The 15,204-nt window shown below is 45.2% G+C and overlaps 1 protein-coding gene across 2 annotated transcripts in view; it reads right to left on the bottom strand.

Moving 5' to 3' along the window:
- Gxylt1 (glucoside xylosyltransferase 1) overlaps nt 1-14,609 on the bottom strand; it is a 34,081-nt gene extending 19,472 nt beyond the window's left edge. The window contains exons 1-3 of one of the 2 annotated variants that reach the window (XM_021183799.3): nt 14,372-14,609; nt 5,403-5,495; nt 1,290-1,461 (exon numbers count right to left, since the gene is read on the bottom strand). In XM_021183799.3, the coding sequence (XP_021039458.1) occupies nt 1,290-1,461; nt 5,403-5,495; nt 14,372-14,577 (471 nt within the window). In that variant the 5' untranslated portion in view covers nt 14,578-14,609. The remainder of the gene's footprint in view (nt 1-1,289; nt 1,462-5,402; nt 5,496-14,371) is intronic. The other variant, XM_021183800.3, reaches the window with a different exon arrangement.
- Between the last annotated feature and the right edge of the window lie 595 nt (nt 14,610-15,204).

Genomic DNA, 15,204 nt, shown 5'->3' with positions numbered 1-15,204 from the left:
GAGATCCAATGCACTCTTCTGGTGTGTGTCTGAAGATAGCAACAGTGTACTCACATACATAATAAATAAATAAATCTTAAAAAAAAAAAAAAAGAATAGCAATTTCATTTTCCCTTTCAATTTACAAATCATTTAAAGGTCTTTGTAATACTTCAAAATGAAATCTTTGACATTTTTCATTTCATATTGAAATATTTTGCTATTTGGTCCATCAAATATCTGATAATCTTTCATTAAAATCAAAGCCAAACATTTCACTTGAAAATACAGTATCGAGCTGGGCCTAGAACTCAGACCTGGATAATCACAGCACTCAGGAAGCCAGGGCTAGCTTGGTAACAGTTGAGACCCTGTCTCAAAACAATGACAAAACACAAACAAAAATAAATTAGACTTTAACAAACAACCTAGATTAAGAGAAAAGGATGATAAAGTATGCATAAAAACAGAGATGACTCAGAAACTTTTAAAGTGTAAGTACACCTTTTATAGCTCTCAGAATTAAAGCTCTTGGCCAAAACCAAAAAGGCTACAAATGGTATTTTTCCTTCAACATGAAATGAAGTTGGAAGGCAAAGAGTCTTTCTCAGTAATTAAACCACACACAGCAATCCCTAGCAGTAGTTAAACCACATACAGCAATCCCTAGCAGCTTAGACTGAGCAGTGGTGAGTTGGGCTGAGGGCTCACACCACAGCCATCACCTCCCCACCCCAGGGTACACAGTCATCTTCCTTTGTGGACCAGGCTGTCCCTCTGATAGGCATCCCTAGTTCCTGTGTGGGCAACTGTTGTTGAGGAGGAGACACGTCTGCCCTGAGTGAACAGTCTCATCTCCTCTGGCAGCTGCTAGGACCCAAAGGCTTAAGCTCCTATTAAAAGTGGAAGACGTCACCCTATGATGCAAACGGCCCTGAAGGAAAGAAGCATGGCCTCCGCTCTTCTCCTCATATTGGATACAATATGGTGGTGATGGTTGGAGCTTGAACAGCTGCCTTAAACCATGAGTCCTGACTACAGCCACAACAAAACAGGAGCCGCTCTTTATACATGATGGCCCATGATACGGCACTCTGCCTACTTCTATCTCACTTCTCAGTCCAAACACCCTGGACAGAGGAAGGAAATGAACTCTTGGTTCCTGGCAGGCCGTAGGTGGCCTGCTCCCGGACACTGCACCTGGACTCCTGGAAAGCACGCTCTAGAGAGAGCGCTGCTGAAGGACAGCCGTAGCCCAGCAGACTAACGGTCAGTCCGCTCTGCAGTGTCACTGAGCTCCAAGTACTTACTCTGTCTTTAAAGCTATGGTGCAGTTGGTCTTCAGCAAAGATGTGGACGTGCAGCGGCTTGATGCTGAAAATCAGAGCTGACTTCAACATAGTCACAGTTTCTTCCAGTCTCTCACCACAGGCAACAACAGCAAGGTGCATTTTCTCATTGGGCCTTGTTTTCATATCATACCTAGCAACGAAGCATTTCCCACAGTTCAGCATGGACTTACTAACTAATGGCATTCTACTGTGTTTAAAATCACAAGTTTACAAGTTCTTTTTAAAATGCAAAAGAAATATCAAGCTACAAGACACTGCAATGCTAGCCCAATCACCCAGTCGTGTATGTCTACCCTTTCTCCAGTTCTCCACAGCCGGCCCTCCTCGAGGCAATGGTCCCGAGAACATAACTCCACTCACCACTCGCCCTGGTGCCAAGACAGGAGGCCTGCCCTTCAGATACCCAAACTCTTCATTTAAAAAAAAAAAATAAAACTTTTAATTCCATTTAAAACCCCTCCATATGCCTTCTTCAACCCAAAATCAGACCACTATAAAGCAAGTATTCTATGATTTCATCCATAAATATTTCAATATTTCATCTTAAGCCGTACTGATTACAAGGAAGTTGTTCGTGTAACTCTGTCCACTGGCACCCATTCAGCTGCACTCACCAAGTGTGTAAACATTTCTGAAAGCACCTTACACATCAGTCTCTTTTGGGAAGGAAGGGTCTCCTCAGGCCCTCTTCCTGCCTAGGCGGGAACTTTTGTCTAACAGAGCAGTGGATTCAGGCTGGGGGGCCCTTCCCCTCCTTGGTGTGGTTTACACTGCTCTAGTAAAGGCACTGGACAGAAGTGGTGCCTTCTCCCCACTGCTCCTTTAATACCAAGCCCTCATGTCTGCTAAGTCCTTCATTTCCTATCATGAAAGCTGCATGGGTACCACTTATGCTGTGACATGGGAACATAAATTTAGTTCATCTCAGAGCAGTAGAAGCCACAGTCACAGAGAAGGCAATTGAGGCACAGAATTCTACATCATCCTCCTGTTCACTACTCCTCACAGTGGTTTTAAAAACGTCTTCACTAAAACATGAGCCTGAGGGAGGGAAGACGGGTCCTGAGGCTCAGCACACCTTGCTCTTGCAGAAGCCTGGTGGGTGCTGGAGCTGCCCATCCCCCTTCCTTGCCCTCTCACGTACTTAGGAGAGGCTTATGTCACCAACCAAGGTAAGATTTTACTTATTTTAGTTTTGTTTAACAGGGCATCCAAGATTTCTGCTTTCGTACATGGTCTCCACTGTCATTGTCCACAAGGTGGCTCACAACCATCTGCAACTCCAATGCCCAGGATCTGACACCCTGTTCTGACTTCTGCAGGCACCAGACCACACATTTGGTGCACAGACATATATGCAGGCAAAACACTCAAACACACAAAGTAAGTCTAAACAACAACAACAAAATTAAAACATCACACCAGGCAAGGTGCTGTACGCTTAGTTTCAGCACTTGGAAGGCAGAGGAAAGAGGATCCAGTCTCGGCTCCAAAACAAGACTGTCTCAGGAAAAACGAAATCATAATTTGAGAATCTCCAATACATTCAGTTGCTTAACTGGTCCACACATAGAGTACATCCCAGACTCAGGAGTCAGGAGCAGCTTAGCTGTTAACTGACCCGTAACAGTCACACTTTGCTCTGCACAGAACCCTGCAGACAATGTTAACACTTACACCTTAGAAGCAAAGAAAGATGTTCCTCAAGGAAAGAAAACGAAATCTGCCTAAAAGCAGACTCAAGAAGCAGTCATGCTTACAATACCTGGACTCGGGAGCTGGAAGCAACCGGTCAGGAGGCCAGGGTCACTCTCAGCTAGACAGCAAGTGTGAGATCTGTCATCTATGCTCCACAAGACCCGACACTGTCTCAGAGACAACAACAAAGCAAAACTAAAACAGTTCACGCACTCCCCACACGTTACTATGGATGCTCAGCTGTGGGTGTCACACTCTGGTAGCATCATGCAGACTACAGCACACAAGGTGACAAGATGAAACATGCACTGAAGTCTCTACCCCTCAGCACCAAGAACAGAAACAACTGCAGAAGAATGAAAAGAAATCCACTGGAATCTTCTACGCTGCAGGGACTGACAGCTGAAGTTTACGAAGCTTTCAGAGGGAAGCAGCCATTCTGGTGACTCTGGCCCAAGTGAACAGTAGGATCATCATCATGCTCTGAAAATGTGCTTTATCTGAACTCAACAGCAAGATAAATGCTACCAAAACAGTTTTAAAATAAAATCTATTTTCCATATAACAAGAGGAAATCTCTAGATAATTCAAAGAACACCAACAGGCTCTCCTAATCCAGTAGAGAATAATATAAGCGGGAGGCACAGCACTGCCTGCCCATGGGCACAAGGACACCTCACAGCATGGCAGGGACTGGAAGCTGGGCACACAGTCCTAGGGCCCAGCAGGATCCCGCAGACCACTCACAAAGAGAGGAGCCCTGGACTACAAAGGGGTTAGATTTTGTTGCGACAACAGGGATCCAGCTCCCTTGGCAGGCTTCCTACCCAGCCACCCCTCAAGTCCTTTTGGAAGCTCTCCCACTTCCTATGTCCTAAGCTTCTGACTGGAGTAGTAATGGTTGGTTTTGACTGTCAACCTGACATAACGCACAGTGAACGGGAAGGCAGGCTCAGGAGGAAACTGCCTAGGTTAGGTTGGCCTTCAACTGTGATAGTTTCCTCTCATCAATTCCCGACATGAGGCCTTCACGAAATGTCAAGTCTTCTCATTCTCTACCCAAGGTCACTACTGCAAACATTACCAGGCAAGCTCTGAAACACAAGAGTGTCCCCATCCTGACTCGAGAATGCAGTAACTGGCATGGTCCTGGCAAACAGTGTGAGTTTAAATTAACCATTACATAGTGAGCCTCAAACGCTCTTGCTCTCAAAGGACAAGTCAGGCCATCCCAGGTTCTCCTCTAGCAATGTCTCAGGACTGTGACTGCCTTACCTACTCGTATCAATACTTGATTCCTCCATGAAGGCAAGAGCAGGATGGGATACAATCCAATATAGCCTTCCTCACGCAGTGACTTAAAAGGTTACACTCCTTCAGTAAGGATGTCTTTACCCTCCTCTTCCCCTAACACCTCCAGGCTAAAGATAACACAATCCTTCCTTAGCTGTCACATCCCCTCCAAGAGTGTTTTAGCACACTACCTTTTGGGGTTTTTTTATATTTTATTTATTTGAGGCGGGTATGCACACACAGTACACACATGGATGCCAAAGAGTCACCTGCAGGCGGCAATCATCTTCCTCCACTATGTGTCCTGAGAGCCAACGCAGTGTGAGGCATGTCAGCTCAAGTATCTTTACCAGATGAACAATCTCACCAGCCCCAGGAGTTATAAATACTGGGCACTAAATACCCAGTATTAACGATTCTAGCTTTAGATAACTGCATGTATACACACACACTATCTGTAATGTCTAGTGGAAGCCTTTTATCATCTTGTCTACATAAATTGTTCACTTGACACAGCTTAAGAGTCATCCGAGAGCAGAGCACCTAGATCAGAATGGCATGTGGGCATGTTTGAGAGACTGTCGTAATGAACAGTGTGAGAGGTACCACCCAGAGGTCGGAGGGCCTTGGCTCTGTAAGGGCAGCTGAGGTAAGCATGCAAACACTCCTCCATGTTCCTGCCTTGAGTTCCTCCCCTGACTTCCTTCAGAAATGAACTCTGTGACCTGGAAGTATAAACCAAATAAGCCCTTTCCTCCCAAGCTGCATGCAGTGAGAATATTTTATCAAACTAGAACACACCTATGTATCAATTTATCAGTTAAGCTCAATCATAAATTCCTCTAAAATTTATAGTTTATCTTAATAACATTTGGAAAAATTGAGCATTTACACATAATATTATTAAAGTTAATAATAAGTAAAAGATGAGATAAAGGAAGAGAAAACCCAACCAGAAAAATCAACTTAGTTATATGATACTGAAATACAGGAAAAGAAAGTTTTGTACAGCGAAAGGTTTGATCATCTACTACCTAATCTTACCCACTCTCATCTACTAATTAAATATCAAGGGCCTACCTAAAAGCCGCTTCCCAAAAGCAGTTCATTCCACAAACATCAGAGGGCAGCATCCAATAGGGATTCCAGTAACTCAGAGAGAACTCTTTACACCTGACAGTGAGAAGAAATAACAGGCCTGGTGAGCATTCAGATTAGGCACTGCCAAGGAATTCCCTGAATAACAATCACTTTCTGCTCAGCTTTAGAGCAACCAAACTGAAAACCCAATTGCTATAGAAAAACTGAAGCATTTTCAGGAAACCAATGTCTTCTTAGGGCTCAAAATTTTAAATAAACCCACTAGGTGAGACTATCTTATGAATAGAAATGTTTTCTGGTCAGGAACTCTTTGTGAACATTAAGGTCTCCTCCCTCTGACTAAGACGCCCATACATCTTATCTTTTTCTTCTTAGATTATGGGTACTATCTTAGAAAACTCATTTCACCAACATCTTCTGTTTATAACAAAAATAAAATGTCACAAATGCAGGTATAATGGGAGAAAAGAATCATTAAATACACTCCAATTGATTGACTGAAACTACTCTTACGGTGTTTCAAGCTGGACACAAGACAGCCTTCACTCCTACCCCTGCTTTGCTGCGCTCCAAACGCTGAGCTGAGGACACTGCAGCTTTCCTCCTAAGGCCGGAGAAAAGGTGGCTCTTGCTGCAAAAATGGCTCACGGTCACTGCCTCCCAATGCAGCCATCTGACGCTGACCACCCTTAGGGACAGAGTCGGGCACGTCAGTGACCTAGGACACCTCATCCTAGCAGCATGGGGCTCTGTCTTCTCCATGGAGTCAATTAAAAGTTACTATTCTGATATCAAAACATCTATAAAATGTCAGACTTGCAAAACTCTTGGGTCTAATGTCCCACAAACCTCCTTGATCTATGATCTAAGACTGGAGTCCTCAGCCGGAAGTCATATTACCATCTCTAGGACTAATGATGACTCTGGGACGATTCTGGGACCAGGGTCTGACTGGTGATCTTTTAAATACTGCCTATGGATTTCTGTACACTACTGTATAAACAACTACAGCAATAGGATGTTAAGGTCACTAGGAAAAGTTATACTGTTACACAAGGTTTTCCTGACAGATATATCTAAGCCCACAAAGTTATATGTCTTAATTTTAAAAAGAAGTTAGTCAGGAAAATAAATGTGTGTCTAATAATAATGCTTGTCTCTTGATTAGAAACGGCATTTCTTATAGGCAGCCAAACTCAGTGGTACCCTAACTAATAACATATATTTCAAATTGTGTCAAATTCAAGTGCCTGAAGGTCCATTTAATAAGCCTCACAAACTTTTCAGATAAAGACATTTTCAGTGTTATTTTAACAGTTTATTTACAATCAACACCTAGCATGTACCTTTGTTCTTGGCCAGGGGTAGCGGTGGAGGTGGGAGGGGTGGGCATGGGGGACTGGAACTAACCAGATTATTCCATGTCTCCGGTCAAACTGCACAACAGGGTAACAACAGAAATGAAAATAGAAATCTCAGTTTTCCAATAAAAATTACCTTGTGAAGTTGGGTGTAACAATGCCATTTCCTTTGCAGCTCTCACTTGTTTTATACAACAAATCATTTGTGCATTGTTTCCAAAATCTCTCTGGTCCTGAGGTCACTTATTAGACCGACAGATACAGGGTCCTAGCCTCTACCTCATTAACCAAGCAGTAGCAGGATAACTGAAGTAACCAAGGCCAAGCCTGAATGAGAAACAGTGTAGCAAGTGTAGCAAGCAAGCGCCCACACAGGACTCAGGAGTGGAGCACAAGCCTGGAATTCTGTAACCCCAGAGGATGAGACAAGAACTCTCTGGTTACAGCCCCACCGAAGAATTTTTCATCAAAAGTACTGCCACTGGCTTGTCTACTATGCATAGGTATATGAACTGTTGTACCCATTCATCCCCTCAAACGTCTAATGAGTTTTAATCTTATAAAATTTTAGAAATACACAAAGGTCTCTGGATTTTGCTGGTGTCAAACAATGAGGTCAAAGTTCAGAAAGTTCAGGATGCCAATAAATTCTACAGCACTTCTATCAGCAGGCAGGTAGACTTCTTGTCTCATCCAAAATCTAGGTATATTCTTACTGTTTTAATGAATACACTGCCCTTATTTTTAAAGCATGGCAACTTTGAAACCCTGCTTCTTGGCCTTTGAGCCCAGGGACACACACTTTAAGATACTTAAGGAGAAATAACAGGAGCGGGTGCAAGGTAGCCATCCAAGCAGAAGGCAGCACTAAATGCCAGTTCTGTGGCAAGCTGACCTACTGGGTACTCTCCCAGTCAGCTTCTGGGCCAACTTCCTCCTATAAACGCCAAGTTCTGCTTTCTCTTCCTGTTTATTCAACACATTATCAACTCAATGATCAAATATACTGGCAAACTCCAGTGAGTAAAAGGCCCAGATCACACATGTCCAGTGGGGAATGAGAAAATATCATCTTTGATATTGCAATGTGGGATACCTACCCAATTCTCCAATAGCACTCGCGTGTACCCCTACCCTCTGAGCTAAGATAGGATTTCCTATCTGGCTGGACCTCTTTAGCCTGGGTTTCAGAATGAGATGCTCAATGTAGAGTCATAGCCACAGTCTCTTAATGCTTAACAAATTGTTATTGTGGGAGCTGGGGAGATGGCTCAGTGGTTAAGAGCACTGACTGTTCTTCCAAAGGTCCTGAGTTCAAATCCCAGCAACCACATGGTGGCTCACAACCATCTGTAATGAGATCTGACGCCCTCTTCTGGAGTATCTGAAGACAGCTACAGTGTACTTACACATAATAAATAAATCTTAAAAAAAAAAAAAGAAATTGTTATAGTTTTTGTTAGTTTATAAACTACTGAAAAACTTGAGTTGTTAAAAAAGCAGGAGTAATGTAAGCCACAACTCTCTTTTAAGGCATTAACTTAGGGACTAGCAACACGGCTCCGCAGGTAAAGCGGCTTGAAGCTCATCGTGACAACCTGAGAACACTCTGGAACCCACACAGTGAAAGGAGAGAACAGACCGCTGCAGGCTGTCCTCCAACCTCCATAGTCACTAGGACACACATATGCGCACACAAAATAAGTTAGAAAAAGGGTACACGTTTAAGCCACAATATTCCATTACTTCCACTCCTAAACACTCAAGAACACTAGCTATGTTTATAGGAAAAGTGTCTATGGCCCGGTAGAGTGATAGAAGGAGGAGATCACCTCAGGTCAGAGAGTGAGTGTGAGGCTAGCCTTAGCTACAAGAGACCCTGCCCCAAAATAACAACAAAAGTAAAGGCAAATGAGTGTTCATAGCACCATTATTCCTAACAGTCAAACAGTGGAAAACCACCCAAATGCCTATCAGTTAATGAACGGAATGTGTTAGATCTGTTTAATAAAATAGTACCAAGCGTAGTCATCCATGCTCTGGGTGAACCCTAAAAGACAAACTAAATGAAAGAGGGCAAACTCAAACTCTACTCTCAAGGATTCAGGACGAGAAATGTTCGGGATAAGCAAATCTGCAACCACAGCAGACTTGCGGGATCAAGGGCTGCAGGGCTAAGAATCAGCATGGGAAGGTACTACTAACAGATACGGGGCTCTTGGTGGGCAGTCAGTAAACTCTATTAAGAGCAAATGCAGACATATAAAACTTGACAGTTTTAGGGTGTTTCTTGGTTTTAACACCATGTTGGAAAACACACAGAACATAGGCAAGATTTAAAATTTCCCATTGGGGGTTGAGGAGACTTTACTCAGTAAAGTGAGAAACAAGTGTGAGGCCGGTCGGGATCCTCATCGCACAGGTAAAAAGCCAAACACGGCAGGACGCCTGGGACCCCAGTGCTGCAGGTGGAGACAGGAAGATCCCTGGGTCTGCTGTCCAGCCAGGCCAGCTCCATGGTCAGTGAGAAACCTGTCTCAGAAAAAAGGCGATTGAGAGAAGACATCACATGTCAACCTCTGGTCCACATACACACACACATACACACATACATTCATACACATACATAATACATATATATACATATATATGTTAGACACACACATATGCACATGTGCACACAAGTATATACATGAACATATACACACGCATATGCTACACACACAGGAAAGATTTTTGGATATGTAAGAACACAGTTAGAATATGCACTGCACCTACCATTATGAAAAACACAAAACAGAAACACTAAGGAGACTGCAAAGAGGATCTACCGGGTGAACGCATCTGCGGCTCTTGCAGAGGACCTGAGTTTGATTCCAGCATGCACAGCAGGCAGCTCAAACTGTCTAACTCCAGCACCCAGGGACCTGACACCCTCTTCTGGCCTACACACACACTCACACACACACACACACACAGTTAAATAGAAATAAATCCAGAAGAAGAGAAAGTGAAGTGGAGATGTAAGGCTTCTTTGGAGAGTCAGTTGTGTTGGATGGAAAGTCGGAGGCAGGTGATCTCCTTGAGTTCCAGGACAGCCAGGGTTAAAAACAAAACAAAACCGCCTGGCACCAGCTACTTGGGAGGCTGAAACCTGCGTCTAGGAGATGTAGGCTGGTGTGAGTAACAGTGAGACCGCACCAAGGACACAAGCAGACATCACTGACAGAGGCACTTCACAATACTGCTCTCCTCAGGAACACCTCTCAGGCTTGAATTGGACTCAAACCCAAGACCAGATGCCTTCTGCAGGGATCTGAGGAGGCCCTGAGCAAACGTGTGAAGAGCAGATGGAGTCCTGAGTGAATGTGCCTCACTGACCCGTCAAGGAGCTAACCTCAGAGCCAGGAGAACAGGAAAGCCCCTCCCCCTCAAGCCACACCCCCTCCCATGAGGCTCAGGGGAGTGTGATTATAACAGGGTAGACAAGTACAATTACGGACAGTGGAGCTGAGTAAGACTGACCAGTGTGTGCTAAAACTCCCAACCCCATTTTCCTCCTCCGAGGTTTACAGTCTATGACTTCACTACAGACACTGCTCACTGGCAACTCTTTCCTCTGTGCTGAGGTACCACGCCAGCATGTAGGTGCCCACCACACCACCCCAGCTTTGCTATATATGTGTCTGTCTGTCTGTCTGTCTGTCCTTTCTTCACTCCCTCACTGCTCCAGTCAGATTTCTAGGACCAAGTCATATAGGATACAACAGTCTTCTTTATTAAACTGAAAAGGGTATTTGCTCTTTCCAAAATGTCCATAATAACCACAAGACTTTATTTAAAACCTGTATACAACAGAAGATTTTCTTGACTCTTGAGAGTCAAGGAAAATTTCAGGCAAATCCACTGTGAGAATATGGAGGAGTGAGTTTAGGCTACAAGGCTCAGTGTTATACAATCCCAAGCCTGGGCACCTGTGACCACGCAGGAGCCCAAAATTCATACATGCACTTTAAAGATTATTCTCAGAATGCTACCAGGTTACCAGGATTTACAATCTGCCTGGGCAACTCACTTGGAACTGCTTTTGTGTCTAGACCACTTCATTTCTAGCTCTAAATTGGATCTTCCCCTTTCCTAGATCTCTCAGAAAGTGAGGGAAGGTAGTTACATTAGCAGATGGCGTTGAAACTGTCTCGCCATTTCATGAAGTGACCACAAAGCACACACTCTCCCCCTGACAAAGAGTAAATCTAGATCACAGATGTAAATGTTTCCCTTAATGTGTGAGAGGAGGGACTCTGGAAGAAAGTCATTCTATGCATAGTAAAGATTAAGAACAATAAAGAAAAAATAGCCAATCTGAAAACAAAAAATTTTATCATCCACTGCAATTTTATCATACACTTTCCAAAAGCTGAGCAGGTAAGAGCACTGACTGCTCTTCCAAAGATCCTAAGTTCAAATCCCAGCAACCACGTGGTGGCTAACAACCAACTGTAATGAGATCTGACGCCCTCTTCTGGTGCATCTGAAATCAGCTACAGTGTACTTAGATATAATAATAAATCAATCTTTGGGCCAGAGTGAGAAGGGACTGAGTGAGTGGGGTTGACCAGAGCAAGCAGAGGTCCCAAAAATTTAATTCCCAACAGCCACATGAAGGCTCACAACCATCTCTACAGCTACAGTGGACTCATATACATAAAATAATGTTTTTTAAAAAGATATACTTTCTAAACAAAAACCATGCAGGGAGAAGAATTTCAATAGAAATGAGTATTTAGCCAGATGATGGTGGCACACATCTTTAATCCCAGCACTTGGGAGGCAGAGGCAGGCAGATTTCTGAGTTCGAGGTCAGCCTGGTCTACAGAGTGAGTTCCAGGACAGCCAGGGCTATACAGAGAAACCCTTTCCCGAAAAACCAAAACATAGAAAAGAAATGAATATTTATACTTTAAGATCTCTAAGCCAAAACTACACTGTTTAGTGAGATGAGTATCTCAAAAAGCTCATAATATTAATTACTAACTCTTACTAAATACTATGCTAAGTATTTGGACTGTTTTTGTATGCCTCCCTCACCAGAAAATCCTTATGTCCCATGTGACGACTGACGTCAGGGATAGATGGGGCCTTCGGTATGTGATTAGACCATAAGGGTCAGTGCCCCAAGAATGAGATTACAAGAAGCAGCTATAGACCTGCCTGGCCATGTGAGCACACAGCAAAAAGGTATGAGAAACAATGTATCAGTGTTGTTTCCAATCTGCACAATCTGAAGTTTTCCTATAGCAGCCCAAATAGCACTCAACAAAGATGTGAGGAGAAGCCACTACATCATCCTGTAAGCTAGAGTGCAGGTGTGGCCCTGGCGGCACAAGCCTCATCTAATGACACAGAGTGAGGGCCTTCCCTCCCTAAGTACTCTTACTTTCTCCAGCATTCACTACCCTAATTCCCTTTCCTTCAAAAACAGATCCGAGGAAGGGGAAACAGCAATGCAAAGACATAATGGTCAAATCTATCTCTCAACTGTCAGAGCTTCTCAGTGTTTATCTGCAGTGTAGCAATAGCTCATGGTTAAAACACAGATTACTGACTGTGGTTACCAGGTTTCTGACTAGGTCACAAAGAATAGATATGTCTTCCCAAAGTGAGAGGTGGGGGGGGAGGGAGGATATATGCTTACACCTGAAAATTAAAACAATCACCGTATCAGCTAGTTTTATGGTGCCAGGTACGGTACTAAGCAATCTATGCAACTATGTCACTTCAGTCCTCACAAATGTTCCACATCTAATCAGGAAGTCACACACCCAGTACGTGGCAAAGTAAAGTTGGTGACTCAAAAGCCCTCTCCGTCTCTCGTCTTTACATTCTCCGTATATCCTACCAATGTCGACACGATTCAGCAAACATGAACTGGAGGTCTAGCCAGTCTGAAAAGAAGTGATGATCATTTCAGAAGGTGCGTCAAAAATATCAAGCTGTTGGTATTAAACATAGGTAACTCTTGTCGATTATACTTCAGTGTAGCAGAGAAGGGACCCTGTGATCAAGGGCGCCTGCAAAAGTGACTGGATGGAGGCACAGGTTTCTCTGACTGACTCTACTACTCTCTCTACTAACTCCTGGAGGGGCTGAACTTGGCACCTGACAAGGCAAGTCCCTTATGGCTAGGATACAAACTCAGTCCTTGGTCTGTTGAACCTGGGTCTCATTATGCGGCCCAGGCTGGCCTGGAACTCCCAAGGAAAACCAGACAGGTACTTAATTTTCCATCCTCCTACCTTACCTCCTGAATGCTGAGAATACAGGTGTAGGCCACCAAGCCTAGTTTGAAATAATCATTTCAAATAGGATCTACTAGTTGAAAGGAGATTTCTCTCAAACACTGTCCTTACCATTTAAAAATGTTTTCCTTCCGAGTTGGATTTTTTTTTCCCAAATACTTTTATGTAATTCTGGGCAATTAATACTTTTTTGTGTGTTTTGAGACAGGGCTCCTCTGTAGAGCCCTGGATAACCTGAACGTTGTTCTGCGGACCAGGCTGGCCTAGAACTCAGAGATCTGCCTATTTCTGCTTCCTGAGTGCTGAAATTAAAGGCGTGGACCACCACCACCAGTCTTTTAAATGTGTAGCCCAGGCTGGCCTCGAACTCATGATACTCCTGCCTCTGCTCTCCTCGGCAAATCCTATTGGGGGTCTGGGGGTGTAGGTTGTAGGCAGTGGAACCTGAGAGCACAGCTAGACCCCACATTTCTCTGACTACAATCAAACCATAAACCAATAGCTCCCTATCTCCATGCTGGCTTCTCTTTTGCACCCACTTCCCTCTGGAAAAGACCATCAACTCTCAGATGCTACATAGACAACAGCTCAAAGTGGATGCTACTGTCTCTTTTTACAATTCCTGTCTTCCACTCTCCAATTAGTTGGTCTCAGAACTGCCCAAACACAGGAATCCACCAAGGCAGTGCGAAACGCTCGATTAAGTAAACTGCCCAAACAGTTTTCCATTTAAATTTCATGACTCTAACCGTGGCAGTGACTTATGCAAATCCACCAACTCATTATGCTATGTTATAAATATTCATTTTTTTTTAAAAAGTGATTTCTTCATACCTTACTCCTCCCATAGATATAAGCATATTAAGAATCACTCATGTTTCTGAACTTCCTTTACGTTTCCAAAAAAACGAATATTTTCAAAATAAAAATTCACAGCTCGCTTTATGCCACATCCAGATTTCTTTAGCCACGGCTAATGATAAAAAGCTAAGATTTAGGAGGAAAATTTAGACACCTGGGAGGTGGAGGGCTCAACTAGAGCGCCAGCCTGATTCTCAAATAACTCAGCTTCGACTCCATGGAAACAGGAGGGAATCCCACTAGCCGCAGTGTAATTAGGATTTTGTGGGACACCACTTACTTCCAACGAACCTTTCAGAAAGTTGCAAAGCGATTCAATTTCTAACTGGTCTAACACTGAGTCTTGAAGCCAGCCAGCCTGTGCTCGGTGATGGGAGCGGCGCGTCCGGCCCTCCCAGACCTCCACTCCCGGCAATGCGGCTCTTACCTGCCCGTCCGGCCCGGGCCCGCGCTGCCCGCGCCTCTCCCGGTGCCGCGTCCGCCGTCCGCCAGCCAGGAAACTACCGCGGCCTGCGGCCTGCGGCCCCCGGCAGCTCCTTCCTCCAAGGACACCGCGAGCTGGCTGAAGGCGTACAGCAGCGAGCAGAAGCCGCAGGCCAGGCACAGCCCTACGACCCGCAGGTAGCGCCGCATCCCGGCCCGCGCTGCCGCCACCGCCGCCGCCACCGCCACCGCCGTCACCGCCGCCGCCGCCGCCGCCGCGCCCGCCCGGGCGAACTACGAAGAATCGCAACGCGCAGCCGCAGCGTGACCAGCCCGGTTCCCGCCCCTCCCCGCTCCGCCCCTCCGCCCGAATCCCGCCAGGTCCCACTCGGTCCAGTCCCGCCCAAGCCCAGCACCCCATACGCCACGCCCCTAGCCCTGCCATGCCACGCCCCGCTCACATACCCGCCCACATCCGGCGCAGGCCCCGCCTCTGTTTCAAACCACAGCCCCTGCCTGGTATTGTCCCGCCTCCGGGCCACGCCCCAACGCCCGGCCAAGGCTCCGCCTCCGCAGCGCACCCGGAAGCGGAGCTGAGCACTGGCGCTCTCCGGGCCTTCGCGCCGAGCCTTGAGATGGATGCTGGTTCCTCTTTACACATTGCCCGGCTCTGAGCTGTGGACAAGTGTAGCGAAAGAAGCAAGGCTGTAGGCCCTTGCCCTAAATCTGCGATTTTTCTTTGCGCAGTTTGTGGCGCTGGGCAACTTGAATTCTCAGGCATCGCTGCGTTGACTAAAAGGAAACCGTGGTTACCGCACTTGCTAACTCTTCCTCGAC

The sequence above is a fragment of the Mus caroli genome, unplaced genomic scaffold (assembly GCF_978045245.1).
Source record: "Mus caroli unplaced genomic scaffold, Mus_caroli_1 scaffold_16, whole genome shotgun sequence".
Classification (NCBI taxonomy): Eukaryota; Metazoa; Chordata; class Mammalia; order Rodentia; family Muridae; genus Mus; species Mus caroli.
This window is presented reverse-complemented; position numbering and strand designations above follow the sequence as displayed.